The 21,137-nt window shown below is 42.4% G+C and overlaps 1 protein-coding gene across 1 annotated transcript; it reads right to left on the minus strand.

Annotated features, from left to right (window-relative positions):
• Positions 1-1,300: 1,300 nt before the first annotated feature.
• On the minus strand, positions 1,301-6,298 carry tekt3 (tektin 3). The gene is made up of 8 exons (XM_054599373.1): positions 6,227-6,298; positions 5,424-5,986; positions 4,684-4,767; positions 4,523-4,593; positions 4,245-4,388; positions 3,286-3,508; positions 2,242-2,396; positions 1,301-1,530 (listed from the first exon to the last, which is right to left on the minus strand). Exons 2-8 carry the CDS (start codon positions 5,961-5,963, stop codon positions 1,314-1,316), a joined length of 1,434 nt encoding a protein of 477 aa, XP_054455348.1. The 5' UTR covers positions 5,964-5,986; positions 6,227-6,298; the 3' UTR covers positions 1,301-1,313.
• Between the last annotated feature and the right edge of the window lie 14,839 nt (positions 6,299-21,137).

A 21,137-nucleotide genomic window follows, 5' to 3' on the forward strand; every position in this document is an offset into this window, starting at 1 on the left:
AAAGGTTACACAGGAAATGCGGCAATAGTGGGAGGGTTGGGTCAAGAAGTGGGATCGTGTTTATGTGTGTTTAAAGTTGGTTCAGGCTCTAAAAAGTGTTGGTTGAATAAACCAAATTAAATTAAACTCTCCACAATTTTAAATGTGTGGGTTTAAGCCGTAGTTTGCTCTATAGATGCCACCTCTCCTTGTACTGTAGTGTGAAGGTTTGGAGGGTGGGAGAAAGAGGGCAATGAGAAGTGAGTGGTATAGGGCTTGAGTCCTATACGATGGGTGTGGGGTTTCATATATGACTTACAAGCTGTTTGTTCAGCTCCTCCTATGGGTGAGGCGATGAGTGTAAGTCATCAAAGTAGGATGGTAAAAGCACAAACGTCCTTCACAACTCATATTTCTGTGTGCAACAATTGACCAAGGGTGTGTGCTGGGATTCAAATCAATGTCACCCATGTCACCGCTCCCTTAAGGTGACATTCAGGTCAGTTTACGCTGACAGATCTGAGTGAGCCTTCAGAGACGTGTGTGTTTGTCTTCATCTCTAGCAACCCGTGTTACATAAGCTTATCCCGGCTATTTGTTTGGGGATTACTGTCACATGTGCAACTGAAACCGTTCGTGCTCCACTGGACCGCGGCCTGTCGCCAACGTACTGTAAAGATAGATTGTTGGTTTTCCGGATGAATAGTCACACTAAATCAAACTACTGCGGTTCATGGTGTTTAAAGCAACGGGTTACGTTATAAATCAAGGGCTTCAAGTGCAGGAATGAAGTGAAAATGTGAGTTATAGGTAATTTCTGAACATATTAAGTGATTGTTTATTCATAGTTATGGCACGGCTCCCCTTTGATTGTTGAGATTCCTCTTGTATGACATTGAGAAATTTACAGTAGGTGTGAGGGTTGTAAGGTTTTTATGATTAACACGGCTTTTAATGTGTAACTTTCAAACGTTACCACATGAGTTTCCAGCCTTTTCCAAGGATAACGGTTGGTAATATGCAGTTAACATGCCATGTAAAATATCTGTAATTGGTGGCAAATTCAGAGACATGCATGATTAATCACCATGGTAATCGATTCTTCCATGGCATCACCTCATTGTAAGTTTTTTTCTTTTTATACATCTTGTAAATACATTACAGCTACAATACCCAAAATTACGATAATCCAAAGTTTATCATCAGATTTTGAGTCCCTGTAAAATGAAATCATTTTGTTTACATTCAAATCACCCACAACACCCTCAAAATCACTCCAAAATCATCAAAGTAACCATAGTTAATTATATCGGCTCCCTCTTTGAAGACTTGATTTAGGTGTAGCCCACCAGACGGGGCATGCTGGGAAAGCTCTTGCGTATGCTCATGCACTTTTCCTGGTCCAGGAAGAGTGAGTTGGCCTTGATGGACAGGTCATGCTCCAGGGTCACTTTGGTCTTGACGAGAGTCTGCAGAGTGTTCTCAGCCTCCATCAGCCTCTCCTGGAGTTTATGAATGGTGTCCTCGATCTCCCTCACCTCACTCACAAGTCTGAACGAGGAAGGATAAAGAGAAGCAGTTCACTGTTAAATTAGCAGGAGAGAGGAAGAAGTGAAGGAAATCTTATCAGTCCCAGGAAACACTTGGAACTACAGACTGTTGTAGATAAAGAAGTAGTGCAGTCAGAGATACGATAAAAACACCTTAAAAGTATTAAAGTTCATATCCGTTTTGTCACAATAAGTCGGTACAACCTCTCCTGAGATTCTGCTAAAAGTTTTACATCCGCAGGATTTCAATAGATTGTAGTTCCCGAATAATGAACCAAATGCAAAAATAAGTACTGTACAATTACATAGTCATTAATGTCTTTAACGTTACCTTGATCAGTGTAGAATATGTACATTTTTTGTTGAACAAGTTATACATAGCTAATTTGTATTTTTTTAAATACAAATTATTTATGTTAGAAACCTCTGGTCTTTCTTGATTGTCATGACTACAGGCTAATCATGATGGCTAGCTATCAATAGGTGCCACAAATATATGGTACCCACAATTTTACCCCACTCAAAAAATAATAATTTTAAGTATTTTCTCCAAGATTCATATTTTTGAACCATGAGGTTTTCATCTCAACCTGTGTGAATTTTCTTTAGGGACAATTTCTTTGGAAACAATTTACTTGCATCTGTTTAATGACACTCATAAATGTGTAAATTGCCCACGGGTAAAGGAGTACTTGTTGCACCGCTACAGCACCTGTGGTGTGGGTTGTCCCTGCAGAGCTCTACGTTGGGCCTGCGGGTCCTCTCCTCCAGCCTGGTTTGGGCCACTTTCAGCGGGCACTCTTTGTCTCTGAGGGCCTTCTTCAGAGACTCAATCAGCATCTCTGTCTGGAAGATCTCCTGCAGAGTCTGGGTGATGAGACAAGACAGATGCAGAATAAAGAGACAGAAAAGGAAATCATTGTTGAATCACGGAAATTACAGCTGAGTGTCTCATTCATGAAAATAGCTGTTGCAGAGGGTGTTAATTAGGGTAAAGGAGGAACTATTGACGAGAGGGGGGGAATAAATCAGAGTCTCAATAGTAGATGCGGAGAACAAGTAAACACTGTACACTGCCAGCTTTGAATCAGCTGAGCCCACCAGGCACAGTGGCCTGCTCTGTCCAAACCCATTTGATGTAACTTAATTCCAGCGAATCACTGCTCCTTACAGCTGAAAGTGACAGAGGTTTATTAAGGACTGTGTGTCTCACATCACAGCTGCTGTCAGTGTTCAAACCCATCCAACAACTGATGTGGATTCACTGTTTAACCCCCTGCAATTTACACGGGAACAATGGGATCCAGTGTAGAACATGGCACAAGCAATGAAAGGGGCATTTATTACCATTCCTCTCTTTTGACAGGAATGTCTTACAGTAAGCAGGCACATAATCCACTACGGACAAGACACATGTCCCCAACAGGCCATGTGGCAGGCTACAAAGATTAGTCTTTTTTTGCAGATATCTAGCACAGGTACTGTTTGTACTTGAGAAGAGAATGGTGCAAACACATGATCTCTCCCTATTAAATGGCAAATTTAGTTAAAGAGTGAATGGATTCAACTCAGAGCCATGTGATTGACTCTGTAAAGCCACTTCTTCATAATCCAATGCTGTTTTACTTTTCGTTTATAGTGAAGAAACATCAGATGAAGGCAGAACTTTGATAAATAAATGGATTCTCATTCATCCAGTCACCAACATAGTAGTTCTTGTTGCACAAACATAACAAGACTGTATTGTCTTCCAGACCTTAGCCAGGTGCGTCTGCAGGCTGTTCTTAGCATCGGCGGTTTCTGATATGCGGTTTGTGAAGGCCACGTTGGCATTGTTGAACTGGTTCCACATTTCGTTGGACGTGGTGCTCAGCAGGATCTCTATCTCGTCCCTCAGCTTTTGGGAGGCAGCTCGTTCGCTCTGGGAGAGCAGGATGTTGTCGTCTGTGAACTTGGACCACGAGTCTGGTAGAGAGAGCCTGACGGGGGGGAAAAGAACGATGTGTGTTTTTGGAAGTTGATACACTTACTTTATTGAAAATGAATTTGGCAGGACTATTGACTGATACTTTTTAGCTATTGCTAGCGATGTGGCTCTAGGGAAGGCAGAATCGGTCTGACGTTCATTTTGTTGGTCAACCACTTTTGTCCAACTAAAATATCTCAACAACTATTGGACAGATTTTCATGATTCCAAAAGGATTAGGACCAATTACTTTTTTGATCCCCTGACTTTTCATCTGAGGTTCATATTTGTGTTTTTTTGAGTAAAAAGTAGTAAACATCTCTCTTCACTTAAATAATGCATCAGGTAAAATTGGGCAGTACTGGAAAAATTTGGTATTTGTCCAATACTTTAGTTTATGACCAAATACATGCAAATCTAAATCCATTTCCATCAGCCCCAGATGTGATTTGTGTTTTTTACAATTGTTTTTTATTGTAATTGTTAGGATACCTATTTATCAATGAGCTGTTAGCATGGCTGCAGTGCAGAGTCATTATGGTGTGTTTGAACCTAGTTCATGGACAAAATAGCCAATTTGACTTTCAAATACTGTCAAAGGCTTTTCTGTGGTTGAAAATGTAACTGATGTTATGCATTTAACCCAGCCGGTATACCAAGCTGGTTCAAACAAACAGAGGAAATCGTTAGCAGCTGTTTGTCGTGATGAAACAGTTAATAATTAATTAATCACTTAGAGTTGTACTCACGAGGGGTCAAGTCTTTCAATCCCTCTGTAGTAGCCGATACCGTCGGATGTGTTTCTCAGATGGTGACACCTGCCATCTATCCTCTGAGCCGTCACTTTGTCGCTCATGTCTCTTTCCAATTCATGCTGGGCTGCACGGTTTGACCTAAAGAACCCCACAAAGCAACACAGAAGCAAAACTTTATATCAAATACATGTCAAATGTCACAGTTTTGGAAAAGATAATTAAATTGAATCCTGCATTAAATAATATTTCTTAAATTGATTTATCAGACTCACGCCAGCTGAGCGATGGCTCTGTCCAGATGTCGCCTCATCCTTTCCTGACATGACTTGATGACTTCCACTTCCTAGTTGCAACGCAGGTAAATAAAATATGCTTTGTTTTCCAAAGTTGCTATCATAAGTCACACATGCTCACACCCGTGCTTTAATGTTACCTTAATGAGGTCTTTCTCTACGTGGTCATGTACCAGATCGATGGACATCCGCTTCTCTCTGTGGTACAAACACTCTTGAGACACCTGTTGACAAAGTGATTATGACTAAAACAAGTTGAGATGGTTGTATAACACGCATAATTAAAAGCCAATCAAAATGCAGCATTTTTTTAATTGTGACAATCGAATATGTGAGCAGGTATGGTGTATAAGTGCAGTATATTTCAGTGTATGCATATATAGTGCATTGTATCAGCTGCAGTCTCCTGTTTCAGTTAGTCTCTCAGAAAGCCTCCTGCCATATGATCTTAGCTGAGCAAGGTGTCCGTGTTATCAGATCTCCAGCCAGATCAAGTCGACCCACTCTGGCCGAGACAAATGACCAGTGGTCCTCCACCAAGGACCGCAGGCGACCTAATTAAGACTTTGACCCAGCAAGAGCACCGCTGCGTTTTAAAGCCTGGCCTGAACGACCAGACAGACACTGTTGCTACAACTAAACTGGGAACCCTAGTCAAAACTGTTTCACCACAGATACTGTGACACACATGAGTGCAGTGAACAAAGAGATTGAGAGAGTGTGAAGATTTCAAGGCAAAATGCAAGTCGTCCTTGTGGAAATGTCAATATTTCTTGCTAAATGTTCCAATAACACTTCTTAAAATTCTGATATAACTTACCAGAGAGGACTAATTCAAGGTAAAAAAACATACATACTCATTTATTCCTTGCACCCTCACCTGAAGTGGCCCCTGAGTCTCTGCCAAGGCTCTCTCCAGCCTCCTCTTAACCTCTGTGAGTGCTGCTATCTCTGTCACCATGTTGTCAATCTCGTGGCTCAGCTCAGCCTTCCAGAAGACAATGTCATTAAGCCGCTCGCCAATGTTCTTGTTGGTTTTCTCCTGGGTTAGTCTGGTGAGCTGCTCCTTATCCTGCATCATCCTCATGGTGTCTCTTCTAAGTCTCTCTGCGCTTTTCCGGGACGACTCGGACTCCCTGTAGTTGCTTATATTGGACTTGTACCAGTCGTCGGGAGTGTAGCGGCTGGACATCGCTGTCCTGTTGGATGGGTAGAACATGGTCTGGGCTCGAACCAGATCTGGGACAGTGCTGCTGCCTTTGTAATAGCTGTTGGTCCTCCACAGGTTGGCACTTGGGTTCATGGCCAACGCATGCTGGGTGTTGCGATAGCTGGATGCCATGGTGGAGATGGCCGGCAGGAAGTGGCTGGTTCTTGGCCGAGCATATGTGGCTGTTAGAGAAGATCCAATCAGCTCCATTTTTGACTCCCCTTAGGGTGCTCCTAGATTTCAGAGTTCAGTGCATAAAAAAACTTTTCACATGTATTTATATCAACTTCAATGTATAGGCTGATAAATTGTCTTAGAATATAAATGCAGGTATATTATTCATCTGTTATAGATCCAAGACATTTAAATAAATAGATCAGGCATTAAATACAGTATAATTACTCAATGCTAAGTAAAAGAAACACAAATATAATGACAAACAAGCATCAAAAAAGAAAAATGAAATGTCTTACCAAGATGAACAAATGTGTGCTCACAGTCTCGATGCAGGCCGGCTACCTCTCAGCTGTGCTTACCTGGAACTGAGCTCAAGAACGCACTGAAGGTAAACTGACATGCATAATAGATAGACAAGTGTGCCAGTCATTCATTCAGCCAGCCAATGGTGTTGCATAGTCCTCAGCTGCAGGCCCATCCAAGATTTCGGTTGTCACAGAAGCAGTTGCCATAGGTTACTGAAACACTCTGCCTGGGATTTTCAAATTAATGGTCAGCAGGTGCTTTTACTTTGTTCAAGTAAATAAAGAATGGCACTACAGTGTAGAAGTTTTTCTTTTCTCTGTGTGGCTTCTTATTGGCTAACTGCAACTCCAAATATTCCCACTCTACGTTTACCTTCAAATGGACCCATTCAGATACAAAACAGATCCTTGGCACTGTAGTCCTCAATAATTGCTGTGAATTTGTCTATATGACACCATGAACTTGAGTCTGCTCTGCAAACTTTTCTTGCCCTCTACTCAACTTGGTTAATACATGTGCAAGTTCACATTTTGGAAGGGTCGTCTACATTCAAATTTCATTGTTTGAGGGTAAGAAATCTGAGTTTTGTCTTCAAAGCAGAAGAGTTCAGTTGGTCGCCAGGCAGCATCAGATAGCTCTAACTCGCCCCGTGAAGCTAGCTGTCTGTATGGATTACAGTCACCTGTTTAATGATTCATGCCACAGGAAGAGTCCACACAAACCCCTGTAGCACAGAATAATAATCTGTGTTGTGTTACCTACTATTAGAAGTGAGGATCATTTACACTTATCTGTTCTGAAGGGGTAGTGTTGGTAAGATGATAGCCTGGTTTCCACTACAGTGACAAGCAAAGCTGTAGCCAGGAGTTACTCAGCTGGGCCATCTTTGTCACAGAAGTTTGACCAAACAACATATGCACATTTTATTGTTTTTGCATATTGAAGATACTGGTTTCTATGACGACATATTAAGGCAATTGTAGGTAAAAAAATAAATAAAAATACGTAGGGGTCTAAAAATCCAAGAAAATACTATGCAAGATTTTCTGAGATTAAGTCCTAAATATACAAGGAAAAAAAACAAATAGTGGAGTGCAAAACTATGGTAATGCTAGCCATCTTAATCTCAACCTGGCCCCAAATAAGCAGAGTTGATGGATGGAGAATCCACAATGGTATAATATATTTTGAATTTAGCGGCTCACATATTCTCATTTCTGTTACAAATAGAGCCCAAATGATATTACATTTTTTTTTGCAAAAATGACATAAATTGCCGTCTATATCTATACTATCAATGTTATCGGCCTGCCAGCTCTGAATGTAACTATACAGTATTTGTTCTATCCTCTTGTAACTGCATACCATGTAATCTCAAGCTCACCAATGATGGCTATGTGATTGGCTTGCAGGTTTCTGTTTCTTTCCCTGAATCCTCCTCTGTGTCCAGTATTTAAAAGGGCGGTGCTTCAAAGAGGCCGCTCTGCCACACTATTTTGCACCTCGTGGTCGGGCTACTATTGTCATAAACATGGAGGTTTAGATTTAGAATGGAATGACATGTCATTGCTCCACCCCTGCGGCCTCAGCATCACTTAACATGGCCAGGTTCAAGAAGGCCACCCCACATGCCTCCGCCGCCGTGACCTCAGCCGCTATAAATACGCCCCAGAAAAGCATGAAAAAAAGCCAGCCCTCGTATGAAATTCCTCCCCCGGATAGAGCTGCGAGTGTTTGCTGGAAAAGTGCTTCCTAGTAAATCTCCAAGCTGGCCTCAGAACGTGAGGGAAATGTAAGAGGGGCCTATATATACTCCTGCCCTGTGGCCCATGAGAGTATGTTGTGAATAACTGCATAGTGGAAATGTCTGAGGGAGCAAGCAGGCCGTCCACTCCACTTAGAGCACAGTGACACTGAACTTAATGCTGTTATGCCCAAAGGAACGGAAACACAATAAATAAGAGCTTTTTAATTGAAATGCCTGAAATGTCCAGAATCTAGGAACTTATTCTCTTTTGGCATGTGGTGTGGTATCGTAGCCACTTAGCAGTTCAACTGTATAGTTTTGGGATGAAAAGTGACCAAAGCATGAAAGGAAAAGTTTAAATGATTTCAATAGTTTATGTCATGTGGTTTGGCGGGGGAGTTTGGTCCTTGGATATTTCTTGTTGTGGCTTGGAGGAGTCATGCAGTGAATGCTCACATTTGGACAGAGGGGACAAAATAAATGATGCACTGGACCTCCTGTCAGTGCTCTCAGGTGACAGCACACAGGGGCTTGGATTTCATCGATCAGTAAGTGAGAGAGGACTTTGGACTTTTCTCTTTCTCAGATATGTACGTATGTCTTTTCTTTACAACATAAATACTGTAAAAGACAAACCACTGATAACATTAACATATATGTCTCCAAAACCACAGAACACGTTTAATCAGGTTGCTGCTCTCTCTCCAAATACGGCGACTGCCAATAACTGCAGACATAGAGCGAGTAGTTCAGCCTTGTGACACAAAACTCCTCAGTATCAATCTACAGACATTACAGAGACTGCCAAATGTAAACAGGCAGTCAGGCAGCATCCTGCAACCCTCCACCAAAGCACACATCTGGTGTGTTAGTTTTAACATTTAAGACTGTAACATCACAACCCAAGAATTATCGTACTTTCTCTCTGAAGAAGAAGAATCCAACCTCAACAAATTCTGTCGTTTCTTGCTATATAAAGCAACACACAAAGGCTCCCCAAGGCCTTGACACATCCTTCACTTTTCACCGTTGACCTTCAGCTTATCAGGTAAGAATAGACAAGCAGAGGAGGTCAGAAGTGTTCTCTAAACATTCACACCCAGTGAAAACAAGCCCTTGTCTGTTCCGTCTCCGGCCCCTGGTGTTTTCACTCCTTCAACCCCCCCACCCATCCATCCACCGCCCACCCCTTTTTTCCATGTCAACCTGGCAAGCTTCCTGTTCAATCCAGCGCTCTGGTCACACACCACAGCTTCCCCTTCTTAAAACCAGTAGTCTATCTCTTCTAACTGCACAGTTCAATGGGCAAACCATACATGCAGCTTTCTCCCTCTCTCTCTCTGTCCGAGTGTACAGGCCAATTTAATGGCATCAGTTCCCTCTCATGAATTGTGGATGGAGCAGACTCTGAGGAGGGTGGCCACACCTGGAGAGGAACACAAGAGGGGAAATCAACCATTAAATCTGATGGCCGTATTCGAGATCCCCCACTGAGGTAATGGCTCATCCAGATGGGAGATTCACAGGAGCCACCACCGGCCGCTTGAGACCGAGCTGGTGTGTGGCCTGAATGTTAAAGGTGCAAGATCCGAGATCGGGAGCATTTCGATCGCCTGCCAACGGGCTCTCAACATGTCTAAAGCGAGCCGGCAGTTCATAGCTTATGGTGCTAACAGCGCAAATGACTTACAAAGCTAACAGTGTTTAGCTGGGGACTGACCTGACTTGGCCGTTGACTGCAAAGGCTCCGCAAGTGGTCTTTGCAGTCGACGGCCACCTCTGGATTTTTGTAACTAAGCGCTTGCTGCACCCCTGCTCTGTGCTTTTCAGACATGGCTGTCACAAATAGTTAGCTGATAAAATAACTATTAACATCTCTGGTTTTCACAAAGCGGCAATTTCGTTTTCGAATGCTTGACAAACATTGGGGCTGATCTTAGCAATTCCTTGCATAGGTGGAGCGGAATGCTGCAGAAATGCAACGACTATAGAGACAAAAAAGGACCTCTCACTTGGAACACACCACAGCTTGATTTCCTAGAAAAACAATTCGATTATATTACCCAGATAAGCAACAATCTCCAAAAGGGATCCAATTTGATTAGCTGTATCAGTGATAATGTGATAATGACGTCATTTTCAGAACAGCTCAATGAAAAAGCTGCCATTGGTATAGGTTGGTTTCCAGATTTGATAATCATGGGATTGTACTTGATGGTTACATAATGCATGACAATATTGTGAATTGTATGTATTCCTTCATTCATTTTTGTTGGATCTTACATTTTGTATTTCGTGATTTCTTCAGTTTAAAGATAGGGAGGCACTATTTTATGTTCTTGGAGTCAACAAATCTAATAAAAAAAGGTCTGTATGTTCTCAGTAGTGTCCGACTTCCTGACCCTGTTTGTAGCACTCCGCTTTCAGAACATTGAAATTGGAAATCCTGGAGAACAATGGAGCTCTGTGTTTCAGGGGAATTATGCTTTGTATATATATTTAATTTTTTTTTACATTACATTACATTACACATTATATACACATTTAATACTTGTTTGTAGGACTTTTGATGGGATTTGTTGACAATAACAAAAATATAGAATTTTACCAGACGCATCCCTTTAAGCAGCCAGATTCAAATGTTTATTTATATATCAGTGCACAGTTTAGTCATGTCTATCAAAAATATACATGTTGCATAGCAATAAGAAACTATTAACATGCCTTGTGCATGTTTGTGTGGCGTTGCATGGTAACTACAGTGTTGTGTACACGTTCAGTGGAGAAGCTTGTGGGGCACTCTGTCCGCTCTATTATATTACCTCCACAAAGGAGACAAATGGATACTGTATGAGATACTTAGATGGAGGAAGTAGAGACAGGCAGGCCGGCAGTAGATGATGCATGTGTAGCGTTGTTTATGTTATCTGCTCTCAAGTGATTATCTGTGAGGCAGCATTGAGGTGGACATTTCCATGCACACAAACACACTGATTTAGCTCTACCTAATTCTGTTCCTCACATTACCATCAATTAAGCTCTCTCATGCTACCATTAAGGATAATGGATGTGGAGCTTTTAGTGGTTAAGAGATGTTACAGAACGAATTCTACTTCTTGTCACCTGTTTCCAAAGTGCACAGCTAAGTATCCTCTTTCTTCCGGTGACGTCACACCACACCCAGGCACAGGAAACATCCCAGGTTTCTACAGATTGGGACTCTTTGAAAGATTAAGTTGACAAGAAGAAATGGTTTCATACTTTATCTCCAAGAAAGTGGTAAAGAAAATGAGATGCAGCAGATAGAGGTGTTCGGCTGATGTGGCGTCTGGCAGTCATGCGGCGGCGCAGGGGTGGGCGACGCAAGTCTGACAGGACAGGCGAAGGGTGCATGGACTCCGGCCGCCCCCCCGCTCTGTGATCAAGGCTCCCAGTCGCAAACCTTCCAGAGTGGGACGAGGAGTCATGAATGCAGGGCTTTGTCCGGTCCGTGGTCATCACATTCCACTGGAGCCACTCTGTGGCGCGCAGCAGAGCGGAGGAGAGGGCAGGCCAGGCCAGGCCAGGCCAGGCCAGGCCAGGGCAGCAGAGGACACGGCAGGAGAGGAAACACTGACCGGAATCTCTGCCTGTCCTATTGTCATGCAACATGACGATCATATCAACCATACATGTGGGAGTGTGCCATTTATGAAACGGAAGTAATTCATTATGAATTGTATGAAAGTTTTCTCAATTCTCTCTCTGTGTGCAACTAATTCAGCCTAAAACCATTGACAAAGCCAGATCTCCTTTACCCCTCAGTGTTTTCATGTTCCACAACACAGCACCTCTACTGGTCAGCTACAGGTAGTGGGAACTTCTCTCTGCGCATGAAGTCCTTCATGTTTTAGTCCCTGACCATATTGGAAGGTATGAGTCATCAGGATTGGAGGGGTGCTCGCTGCTGACACAGAGAAATCCTGCAGCGTATCTGTACTGCATGGAACAGCCGAACTATAGCTTTTCCATTTACTCCTCCATTGGTGTACCAGTGTACTCTCCATACTGGGTTTGTGTGTTGATTTGTCTCCCAACAACCTTGGAAAACCCTCATTTTGATGCTTTGCTACAAGTTGTTTTACACACACATAAGGTTTTTAAAGCGGTCCAAGTATCTATAAAATGAGTTAACAATGTGCTTGAGGTTACGACCAGCTTGGTGCTTGTAATTCTAGCTATTTTGGGCCAAACGTTTATAAAGGGGAGAGAGGTCTAATGTTTCCGTGCTGACTCAGGAGTTGAATTATTCACCCTGGGCGTGTATGTTTCTCTCTCACACAGACCTCCACCCCCAAATTAGGGAAAATGTGGCTTGTGCTTGTCATCTAGGCAAGACAGGAAGGGAACATGAATGATATAAAATTCAGATGGTTGCACGGTGACTCATGATCATGCAAGTAATGGAGAAATATCAGGGCCCTTAATCATGAGGAAAGGACCCTGCATTCCACATGTTGGTGCCACTTAGGAGTGAGGGTGTGAAATGAGGTATGTTCAACACGTGGCCGGCTGATGTGCGGACCTCAACGAGCATCAGAGCCAAAAAGACAAAGACAGAAAGGAAAAAATGAGGAAGTTAGCGTCTGTGTCTTAGTTCCTATGCTTCCCTCTATTCGTCACGCACTGTCCCCACTCCCTTTCCATAGTACGCCACCATCGTTTCCTTTAATCCCCTTCTAAATGTTCCATTTGAGTTCTCTCTGTTCCCTTTTTATAGCCGGTCCTAGTCTATGTCCTCTCGCACAAAGACGTGTCTGTCAGTGTTGATGGGAGACTGTGCACAGCTGGAACTTGACAGCATGGGAACAAGGGTTGGAACTGGGACTGGGACTGGGGCTGCTGGGTCCAGATGGACTCTGTGACTGTGGACATTACTGCCACACGATTAACAGCCTTCCAAACACACTGTTGTCTCCCAGAGGAGATCTTTGCCACAATTAAAAGTTAGAGCAGAACAGTTCTCCTGTTCTTTTTGGGCATGAATGCCCTACTAAAGCTTTGGCCGATGATTTTATTTGAAAGCCCGGAGTTTTGACATTTAATTATTTTTATTCCATGTTTTTTTAAAATTGACTGTTGGAGTCGCTGCCAGCAAAGTTACGGCGCTGAATTAGATGCCACAAGAGAGTTTGGGTCAAATGTTGGCAAGAACTTAGAAGCATGGTGGAATTTCGCCTTTTTCTTATGGTTATGATGGTTAGAAAATCACACTTTTCATCCACTTCTTTTTTATATTCATTCCCAATAGCAAATTGAAAACCTACAGTGAATTTTCTGATATGATAAGATAAGCTCCAGACTTAGTTTGACTTCATCTTTAAAACACATGTACTGTATAGTGACACAAGGTATGCAGTGCACATACATTCAACATACACAGCTGCAGTTACAGCATTCCCTAGTCGTGCATTCTCTTTGCGTACTGCCAAAGGTCATAGTGCATCAAGTGAGATATCAGATGGATTCAAAGGCATGTTCTCATATTAGGCCCTCAGAGAGGCTCACCCTGCTGCAATGTAATCCTGCTGCCATTTAGTAGCTTCTAATCAGACTTCGAGGATACAAAGTTAACATTTACATTTTTCTTTCTTGTTGTTTTACCTTGCTAGTATTCACTAACAGAATGTGTGGAAAAAGTGAATCTTAACCCCAAAGTGACCTCTGTAACAAGTGTAAGAATGGCTGGATTGTGGTTTCTTCGTTTTAAGTGCATCGTAGTTACATTTTCCTGTAAATAAACAGTGTGCCCTTGACCACAAAACAATTTTTTTGCATAAAATATAACCGAATGCCCAGTCATTTGCACGCACACCCTGTCTGAATTCTTCTCTAATGGCTTGCTCTGGCCAAACAAAAGGCCAAGGAAGATTCAGATTTACTGCACAAGGCGGAGAAAGGCATTTAAAACCATGGCTTTTTTGTTCAGAGGCATTTTCCAACCCCTGCACCCTCCCTCTCCCTCTGAAATGCCAAAGGCATCTGGTTGACAGCTCCTCACAAGCTTTCAAATTGTTCCCCTTTTCCCAAATTTGGACTGAAGTAGAATGGGGCTATTGTCAATGTGTTTAGCGAGCTTGAGAGAAATTCATTTATCTTTCCTGGCAGCTTAACCTTCTCATAGATGGATGCAGTGGGAACTCTTTATTTTGCTTAACAATTTTGCCTTTTCACACGTTTTTCTCTGGCCCCCAGGCTGTAGGATGTGTTACAATAAAACTGCGGGTCACTGAAATGACATTCAGTCAGTAGAGAAACCAAGATATCATAAATAGAGAAGGCATGTGACAATTATGGCCACATGGTTCCCAATTTGGGAACCACACAGATAGCCGAGCTGTAAAAATGCCTAAGCTGTATTTCAAGTGGCATCTTCTGCACCCTCTGTTTAATTCCCCAACCCCGGAGTATCATATTGGCCCTTATTAAAGTCCATTCTTACTGTTATTATGATGATGTTTTAGCATGTTTGCAAGGACTGTGCTGCCATGTCAGGTGTATGCGCCACGTGAGGGGTGCCATGAGCTGTGAGTTAGCCCTTGCATGGCTCTGGTGGATCTGCAGCAGCTATACGCCCTCATCCTGTGTGTGGACGGGACAGGCTGCAGCAGCTGGGAATGCACATTGACCTCAGTGGGAGGAGCCAAGGTCAGCAGAAGTGAGGTCAAAAGAAAGGCCAGACCTGTTGCACTTGGTCCATAAGTCGGTGGCGCGATGTAAAGCGAGCCTGACCCTAAAACGTAACGAGAACGGAGAGAAACCTGTAGCTGATCACATATTTAGTTTGTTCAAATTATTTCTATTCTGATTGATTTTGCAACATAGCCAACCCAAGAACGTTTTGCCTCAAGTTCTTCATCTTTGAGACTTTAGGGGGAATCTCCGTATTACACCAACAACAAAAAAAATAACTCACTAGCCATGCTCCAGAGCTGAATGTCAGAATGTGCCATACAAACATATTTAGCTCTACTAAACACTATTTCAGTTCCTTCTGTCTGTAATCCTCTCTGTGATTGCTGCCAACTCTCCCGCTCTGTAACACAAACCGCTGTGGTTTACTCTTTGGTTGTTTAACACAGTTTTTTTTCCCATGCAGCGCTTGGAGCGACCACCCAAGGCCTCTAACCGCACTGCACGTTGCTCCCAAAAAGAGCGGGAAGCGGAGGAAGCCCTTCCATGTGTTGCCGCCTCAATCCCCTCTCTTCCCATTTACCCAGCACAGGCATCACATGCACACATAGTTGATCCCTAGCCGCTGAGGACAGGGGGGCACAGCTGCACTCGAGGCTGGATTTCACCCTCCTCACATTGGAAAACCTTTTCACACTCTCCCCTGGACAGCTGCAGTCGACTAGCAATAGGAACATAGGCACTCTGCATTCATTTGGTGACATTTAAAACTCAGAATGGTGAAGTAATATGAGGGGATGGTCCTCACTTAGTGAGCAGCCACACCTCCGACAGTTCCACGTACTCGTCCGTCTGTGTAACTGGATGTATGGCCACTGATGCACCAACAAGAAACAAACATTTCCACATGGGTTCATCAAATGGATGAGATTTGAGCCAAAAACAAATTTCACACGTCTTTTCCAGTATTTAGCATTGTATTAAATATGCTTTGTACTCTAGCATGGATTGGACGGATCAGATTCATTGCTTGCTAAGGTATTTGAGTCTAAATTGTTGATGTATATTTGCCATTTAATCATAATGGTGTAGTTGAAGCAAGTGGAAATATTCCTATCTGCTGACATAAAGATAGAAGACAGCAAGTCAAGTAAATGTATCCATAGGCAACATTTAAAGGTGATAAATTCCAAATTCTATGACTGTCACATTGCCTCCACACGGCTCTCAACATGGCGACAGCTGAACCGGCGGCTGGATTCTAACAGTGCAAACAACAATAACAGTGCTGACAGAGGGGGAACCAGAGGCTGGGCAGTACGCTTACCAGATTTTTCTTTTTTCTTTTGTCCAACCATGTCTGGATGAATGAGATTTAAGCAAAAATGTTTTTGAAGATTACCATCCCTAGCTTTAAAAAAATGTAATGATGTATGTCAGAGCCGAAGCAACCAATACGTCTTAAAACCGAAAGTGCATCTACTTTAAAGATAAATGAACAGGTATATGTGCAGGCATTTTGCACATAAACAAATTATGCATGTTTTAATGATATCATTGTAGACTCAAAAGCAATTGCAAAAAATGAGTCTTAAAAATTGCATTGTAAGTGGAAAACCTGACATTGCCTAGGATCAACAATTGAAAATGCTTGATCACCCGGAGCAGTGACCGGTCAGGAGATCTGAGGTGTCTGGAGGTTGCTGCATAGAGAGTACATTTATATTCCTTTAGTATAGTATTTGCGTACAGCATCTATTAGGTGCAGGAATGTGAATCTCAAGCAACATGTTGCTTTTGTTCCCCTTCCCATACCATAGATTCATAGACACAGAGTGGTCAGCGGTCCTTGTGTGAACCTGATCAGTGAACAAAAAAAGTAATCTTCATCAAAGCTTCTGCACAGAAAATAAATCACATTGTCTCCTCTTGTCCTTAGAAGGTCTGCAGACGAGGAACTGTTGCATAAGTGTTTGCATTTACGCGGGAGGTGCTGCTGCTGCTGCTGAACTGTTTATTAGGCGTAGTTTATTAGCCATGACTCGCTGCTATCCTGGCTCCCGTCCACCATAGCGGCCCAGTGCCCCCTGTCTGCTAAGGCAAACAAAGAGCTGCTATGTGTCACATACACAGTTTTACTGTCTCACCAATCCAAACCCCCAGCATGCGCCTATCTGCCAGTGCTGAGCAGAGAAAATGATGAGCTCGCCCAACACTCTCCCACCTTGCAAATTGATATCATACCGCCGTCCTACTGCGGTTGTTATTGTGTTTGCAGTCTGCATAATACACTAACTGCACATCAGTGTGAATGCATGTGTGGTGCACAGACATCTCAATAGATAGATACACATGGTTATTGCAGTTCAATAAAGCAGTTACAATATGATGTAATATATCATCACTACTCATCCACGCCGCCACCCCCTGTCTGCAGAAGCGAATCATGTGGGAGTGACTGCTATGTGCATTAGGGGTGGGAAGAGGCTGTAAGAGCTTTTTGGAAAATGCTCTCCAGAGGCACTGTAGGACGAGGGGGGGGCATTCATCTGGGTGAAGGGCTGAATTAGAAAGCTGTGAGAGGATAATAAAGAGAAGGAATATGACGCACTTGGAGAGGTCTGAAAAACAAGAGCTGAGCCAGTACAATAGGTAGAAGACTGATAATCAACAGTTGCTGTCACTGCACTGCATCCTGTCAAAAGGCACTCCCTATTGCCCCCTGCATTTCATACGTGGGAATGATTGGCACACTGTTCCCTATGTGCCCCGTTGTAGCTTTTGGACTATTTGAGACACTCACTGTAGGTGATGTAGGCAGGCTATCTCTGGCACACGGTGTGGCTGAGAAGAATGACAGGCTGCTTTGGTTGTCTGAAACCCTTGGTAGCAGAGATGCAAACAGGATGTCGACTATAGTATATACATTGGTAGAAAGAGCGCACAGAGACAAGAAAGGGAGAACATGGTAAAATGGAGGAGGTTTGGAGAGGGAGGACACAGGAGGGAAGATGGCAAATGATGTAAAGACAAAGACTGAGGTTGGATTTGGGAGGGATCTGATCTTGAGTTACCTGGTCTATCATTAGAGCAGTAATTAAGAGCAGACTCAACCCTAACAGGGAATGCTACATTCCTACAAAGGCAAACATTGTTTTAAAGTCCTAAGTAGTTGATGGCAAGAAACTTTGATGTTTTGCAATTAAAATGTCTCCATTCCATAATCGGCAGAAGGTGATTTATCAGTACTTATGACATAAGCTCTCATCCTGCTCCTGACTGTGATTAAGAAAAAAGCAAACGGTTCTTCTTTTGCAGCTTATTGTTGCATTTAAGCGTGCATTATGCTGTTTGAAGGATCAGGACATAATGATATCTTTCAAGAGTTCTAACTATATTATGAATAGAAATTACTGTAGGTTCATTCATGGCATGAATGGCCTCTTTATAAAGAGGATAAAGAGAAAGATTGTCCTTAAAATCTAATTTCCTGACTCTACAGCCTGGTCTTGCAAATCCCCTAAACTGTGCACATAAAACAAAAGAAAGGAAGTCCCCAGGCATCCTGGGCTACGATGTATAGACTCACATGCTGCACAGCATGTATGGCCCTTACACTTTTTCCTTTACACACGCAGTTATATATAAATATTTAGTTTCCTGAGTTGCAGTTGAAGCTGCAGTTCAGCTTCAGGGATTGAGTCAAAGCTCCATTGACCCTTCCTAAGTCCCACCCCTTCTCGCTCTGTGCTCCAATAACAGTTGAGATAGCAAAACCTCTGTCAATGTTCCCCTTTATTGTTATACTTGGATAGATCTTCTTATATTCTGTGGTAACGTTAAAGATTTGGTAAATGACAGATGGTTTCTGTAGAGGGCATTTTGTGATACAAGCAGACCTTTTATCGTTCTAAGGTAGATGACTCATGAAGTCAGATATCTGAAAGCCTGATCTGATTAAGATAAAACTTTCTATTAAATTGAGATTTAGCCTTAAAAAACCTTGAAGGAACCTAACCTTCCTTCAACAACTTTCCACGTTATATTCCTCCTGCTTTCTAATTATTAGGCTGTAAGCTGTTGTCATACATTTGAGTATTTTTCATGATGAACTGTTAAATAAAAATAAGTACAGTGGATGTTTTTATTTGAAACGGCAGATGGAGGAATTGAAACTTTCCATGGCCAAATGTGCCTGATGTGTGTGTTTGTGTTTGACATGAGAGGGAGAGAGAGCAGTTATCTTTTTTCGACATGCTAAAGAGGAAGGTGCTGCCCTTGTGACCTTGTGACCTGACGTATACTAATATCAGTCCACATGGCGGACACACCCAGTCACTTTAAATGTCAACAAGGGACCGTTTCCTGTAAAAATCCCAATATCTCAACTGTTGATTTGAATAGAATGACATAATAACAATATAGACCTCACATATTATACTTTTGAAGTTAAAAAAAATGGCTCTTTTGCGTCCGATGTTGCTAGCTTTAGGAATGCTGCTGGCCTTTATTGGTGCCGGTTCTGGTGACACCCAAAGCATCTGAGGCATGCCAGGCGGGCTCTCCATTTATAAATACACCCCTCTAAACGGGTACGAAATTCACTGCGTGGTTTTTACAGCCACGAGGTTCACCGCTCAAATAAGATGAGGCTTGCGTGTGTTTGCATTCATCACCTGCTTGTATGTGCATCTGTCAGAGCAACCAGTCAATAAGATATCAGGCCGGTCGCTAACGCAGTAAGAGTAGTTGTAATTTACGCTCGCTTGTTGTGTATTTCGAGAACTGGTGAAAAGCCTTCCTGGATTTATGCAAATATGCTTCACATACAAGCACATCATTCAGCTGCAGGACAGGAGGTGTTTATGCAGTCGGAGTTCTTAGCTTGGACAACTCAATCACTTAATAGGAGCAAAGCTTATGCAGTCGGAGTTCTTAGCTTGGACAACTCAATCACTTAATAGGAGCAAAGCTTGTAAAATGTCCCACGTTGAAACAAAAGTTACAGCCTAACAAAGTACATGGAGGCTTCTTTGTAAGGCAGAAACAGAAGTTAGCAAATTAAGATAAATGTATTTAACTTCAGGAAATGTATTACTTGTTTGTTCCAATTGATAAAAACAAAGTTAACTTAAAATGAATAAACTAAAGGATGCTGCTCCCGGGGCATCATATTATCTTGTGATTGCTTATTGTTTACATTCTCTTCGTAACTGCCTCTGAGTATCTTAAAAGGGGTATTCATTTTAATTTAGAATATGCAGTGTAAGATCAATGAATCCACATGATTATGGTCTTACAATAACCACTGTATGGGTTATTAGTTCCACCTAAACAAGTTTCACTGCACTCCTCCAAAATAGCGGCTCTGTTTCCAAGCCAAGACATCAGTGGCCCTTTGACCTTTGACCACACTGCATGTGCAGAGGTGTAGATTTAAGGCTTCTGAGTGCAGCTTGTCTGAGCAACAGATTTGTTGAGTAATGCATACCTGTTGTGAGTGCGTTGAAACTTGATATAATGTAGATTGCAGCCAGTGTTCTTCAATATGTGTGTTTGTGTAGAGAAGTGCAGGGAAAAATGTGCAGTGTCGGCCTGTTTTCTGCAACACTCTTTACATCTGACAGTTCTGTGATGAAGTCAGATATTTTTTTCGAAGCAAAGAGGGAAATAACAAGACAGAAGGTGAATTTCTGCTTTTCATTTACTGAAGCTGAAGTTGTCATGCAAAACGAGGGCCATGCCTCTTTTTCCTGAGATGATTCTTATAGTGTTTATAGGAGCCAAAAACAATAGATTTTTTATAAGCTCATAAAATTGTTTTCAGATGTTTTTGGTTTTTTGGAATTTTTGAGGTGGTGCATGCATTCAGTGCCCATGTAAATAAACTCTTAACCTAAAGTAGAGGTGTAGGATTCCACTGTGTGCGGTCCTCGTGCACACGTCTTCGCCATTTGCATGGTTGACAAAAAAAGGTTCCAGGAAATTAGTTGGATTGAAGTAAATCATCCAAATTCCTCTGTGGTTTAACAAGCTTCTGTGTAACTAATTCATACCACCTCATTATTCTGTTTAATCATTCAAATACTGTTATGCACAAGTGCTGCCTTAAGTAGGATTGTGACCCTTTTAAGGCAGGACCAATCACATCCTCTCTTGCGGTTAGAGTTCCTCAGTAAAGGCCTCCACACATGCTTTGCTAGACTTCCTGTTCTGCACCAACTTTCCAGTGTCCAAAGCTTTTTACTGCTACTTTGCACTTAGAGACGGCCCTTTTTCCATTGCTAGGCGATACCATCCGAAGAGCCAGCTGTCTGCTGGTGATGTACGACTGAGGTCAGCCGGAGGTTTTGGTGATTTCTGGCTTAATCGCTCATTAATGGCTGTGGCCGCTGTCAGTCAACATGGGACCTGCTTGGTTTGCTCAGTAAATGTTTCAGGATTAGGAATTGAGCCTATAAATGGTCACAAACGTTCCTTTT

Source organism: Anoplopoma fimbria, chromosome 5 (genome assembly GCF_027596085.1).
Source record: "Anoplopoma fimbria isolate UVic2021 breed Golden Eagle Sablefish chromosome 5, Afim_UVic_2022, whole genome shotgun sequence".
NCBI classification, from domain to species: domain Eukaryota; kingdom Metazoa; phylum Chordata; class Actinopteri; order Perciformes; family Anoplopomatidae; genus Anoplopoma; species Anoplopoma fimbria.

Coding starts and splice junctions, on each gene's coding strand:
- tekt3 (XM_054599373.1), bottom strand. CDS start 5,963: ATGGAGCTGATTGGATCTTCTCTAACAGCCACATATGCTCGGCCAAGA. Junction 4,768..5,423: donor AGACTCAGGGGCCACTTCAG/GTGAGGGTGCAA, acceptor CTTTGTCAACAG/GTGTCTCAAGAGTGTTTGTA. Junction 2,397..3,285: donor TGCAGACGCACCTGGCTAAG/GTCTGGAAGACA, acceptor CTCATCACCCAG/ACTCTGCAGGAGATCTTCCA.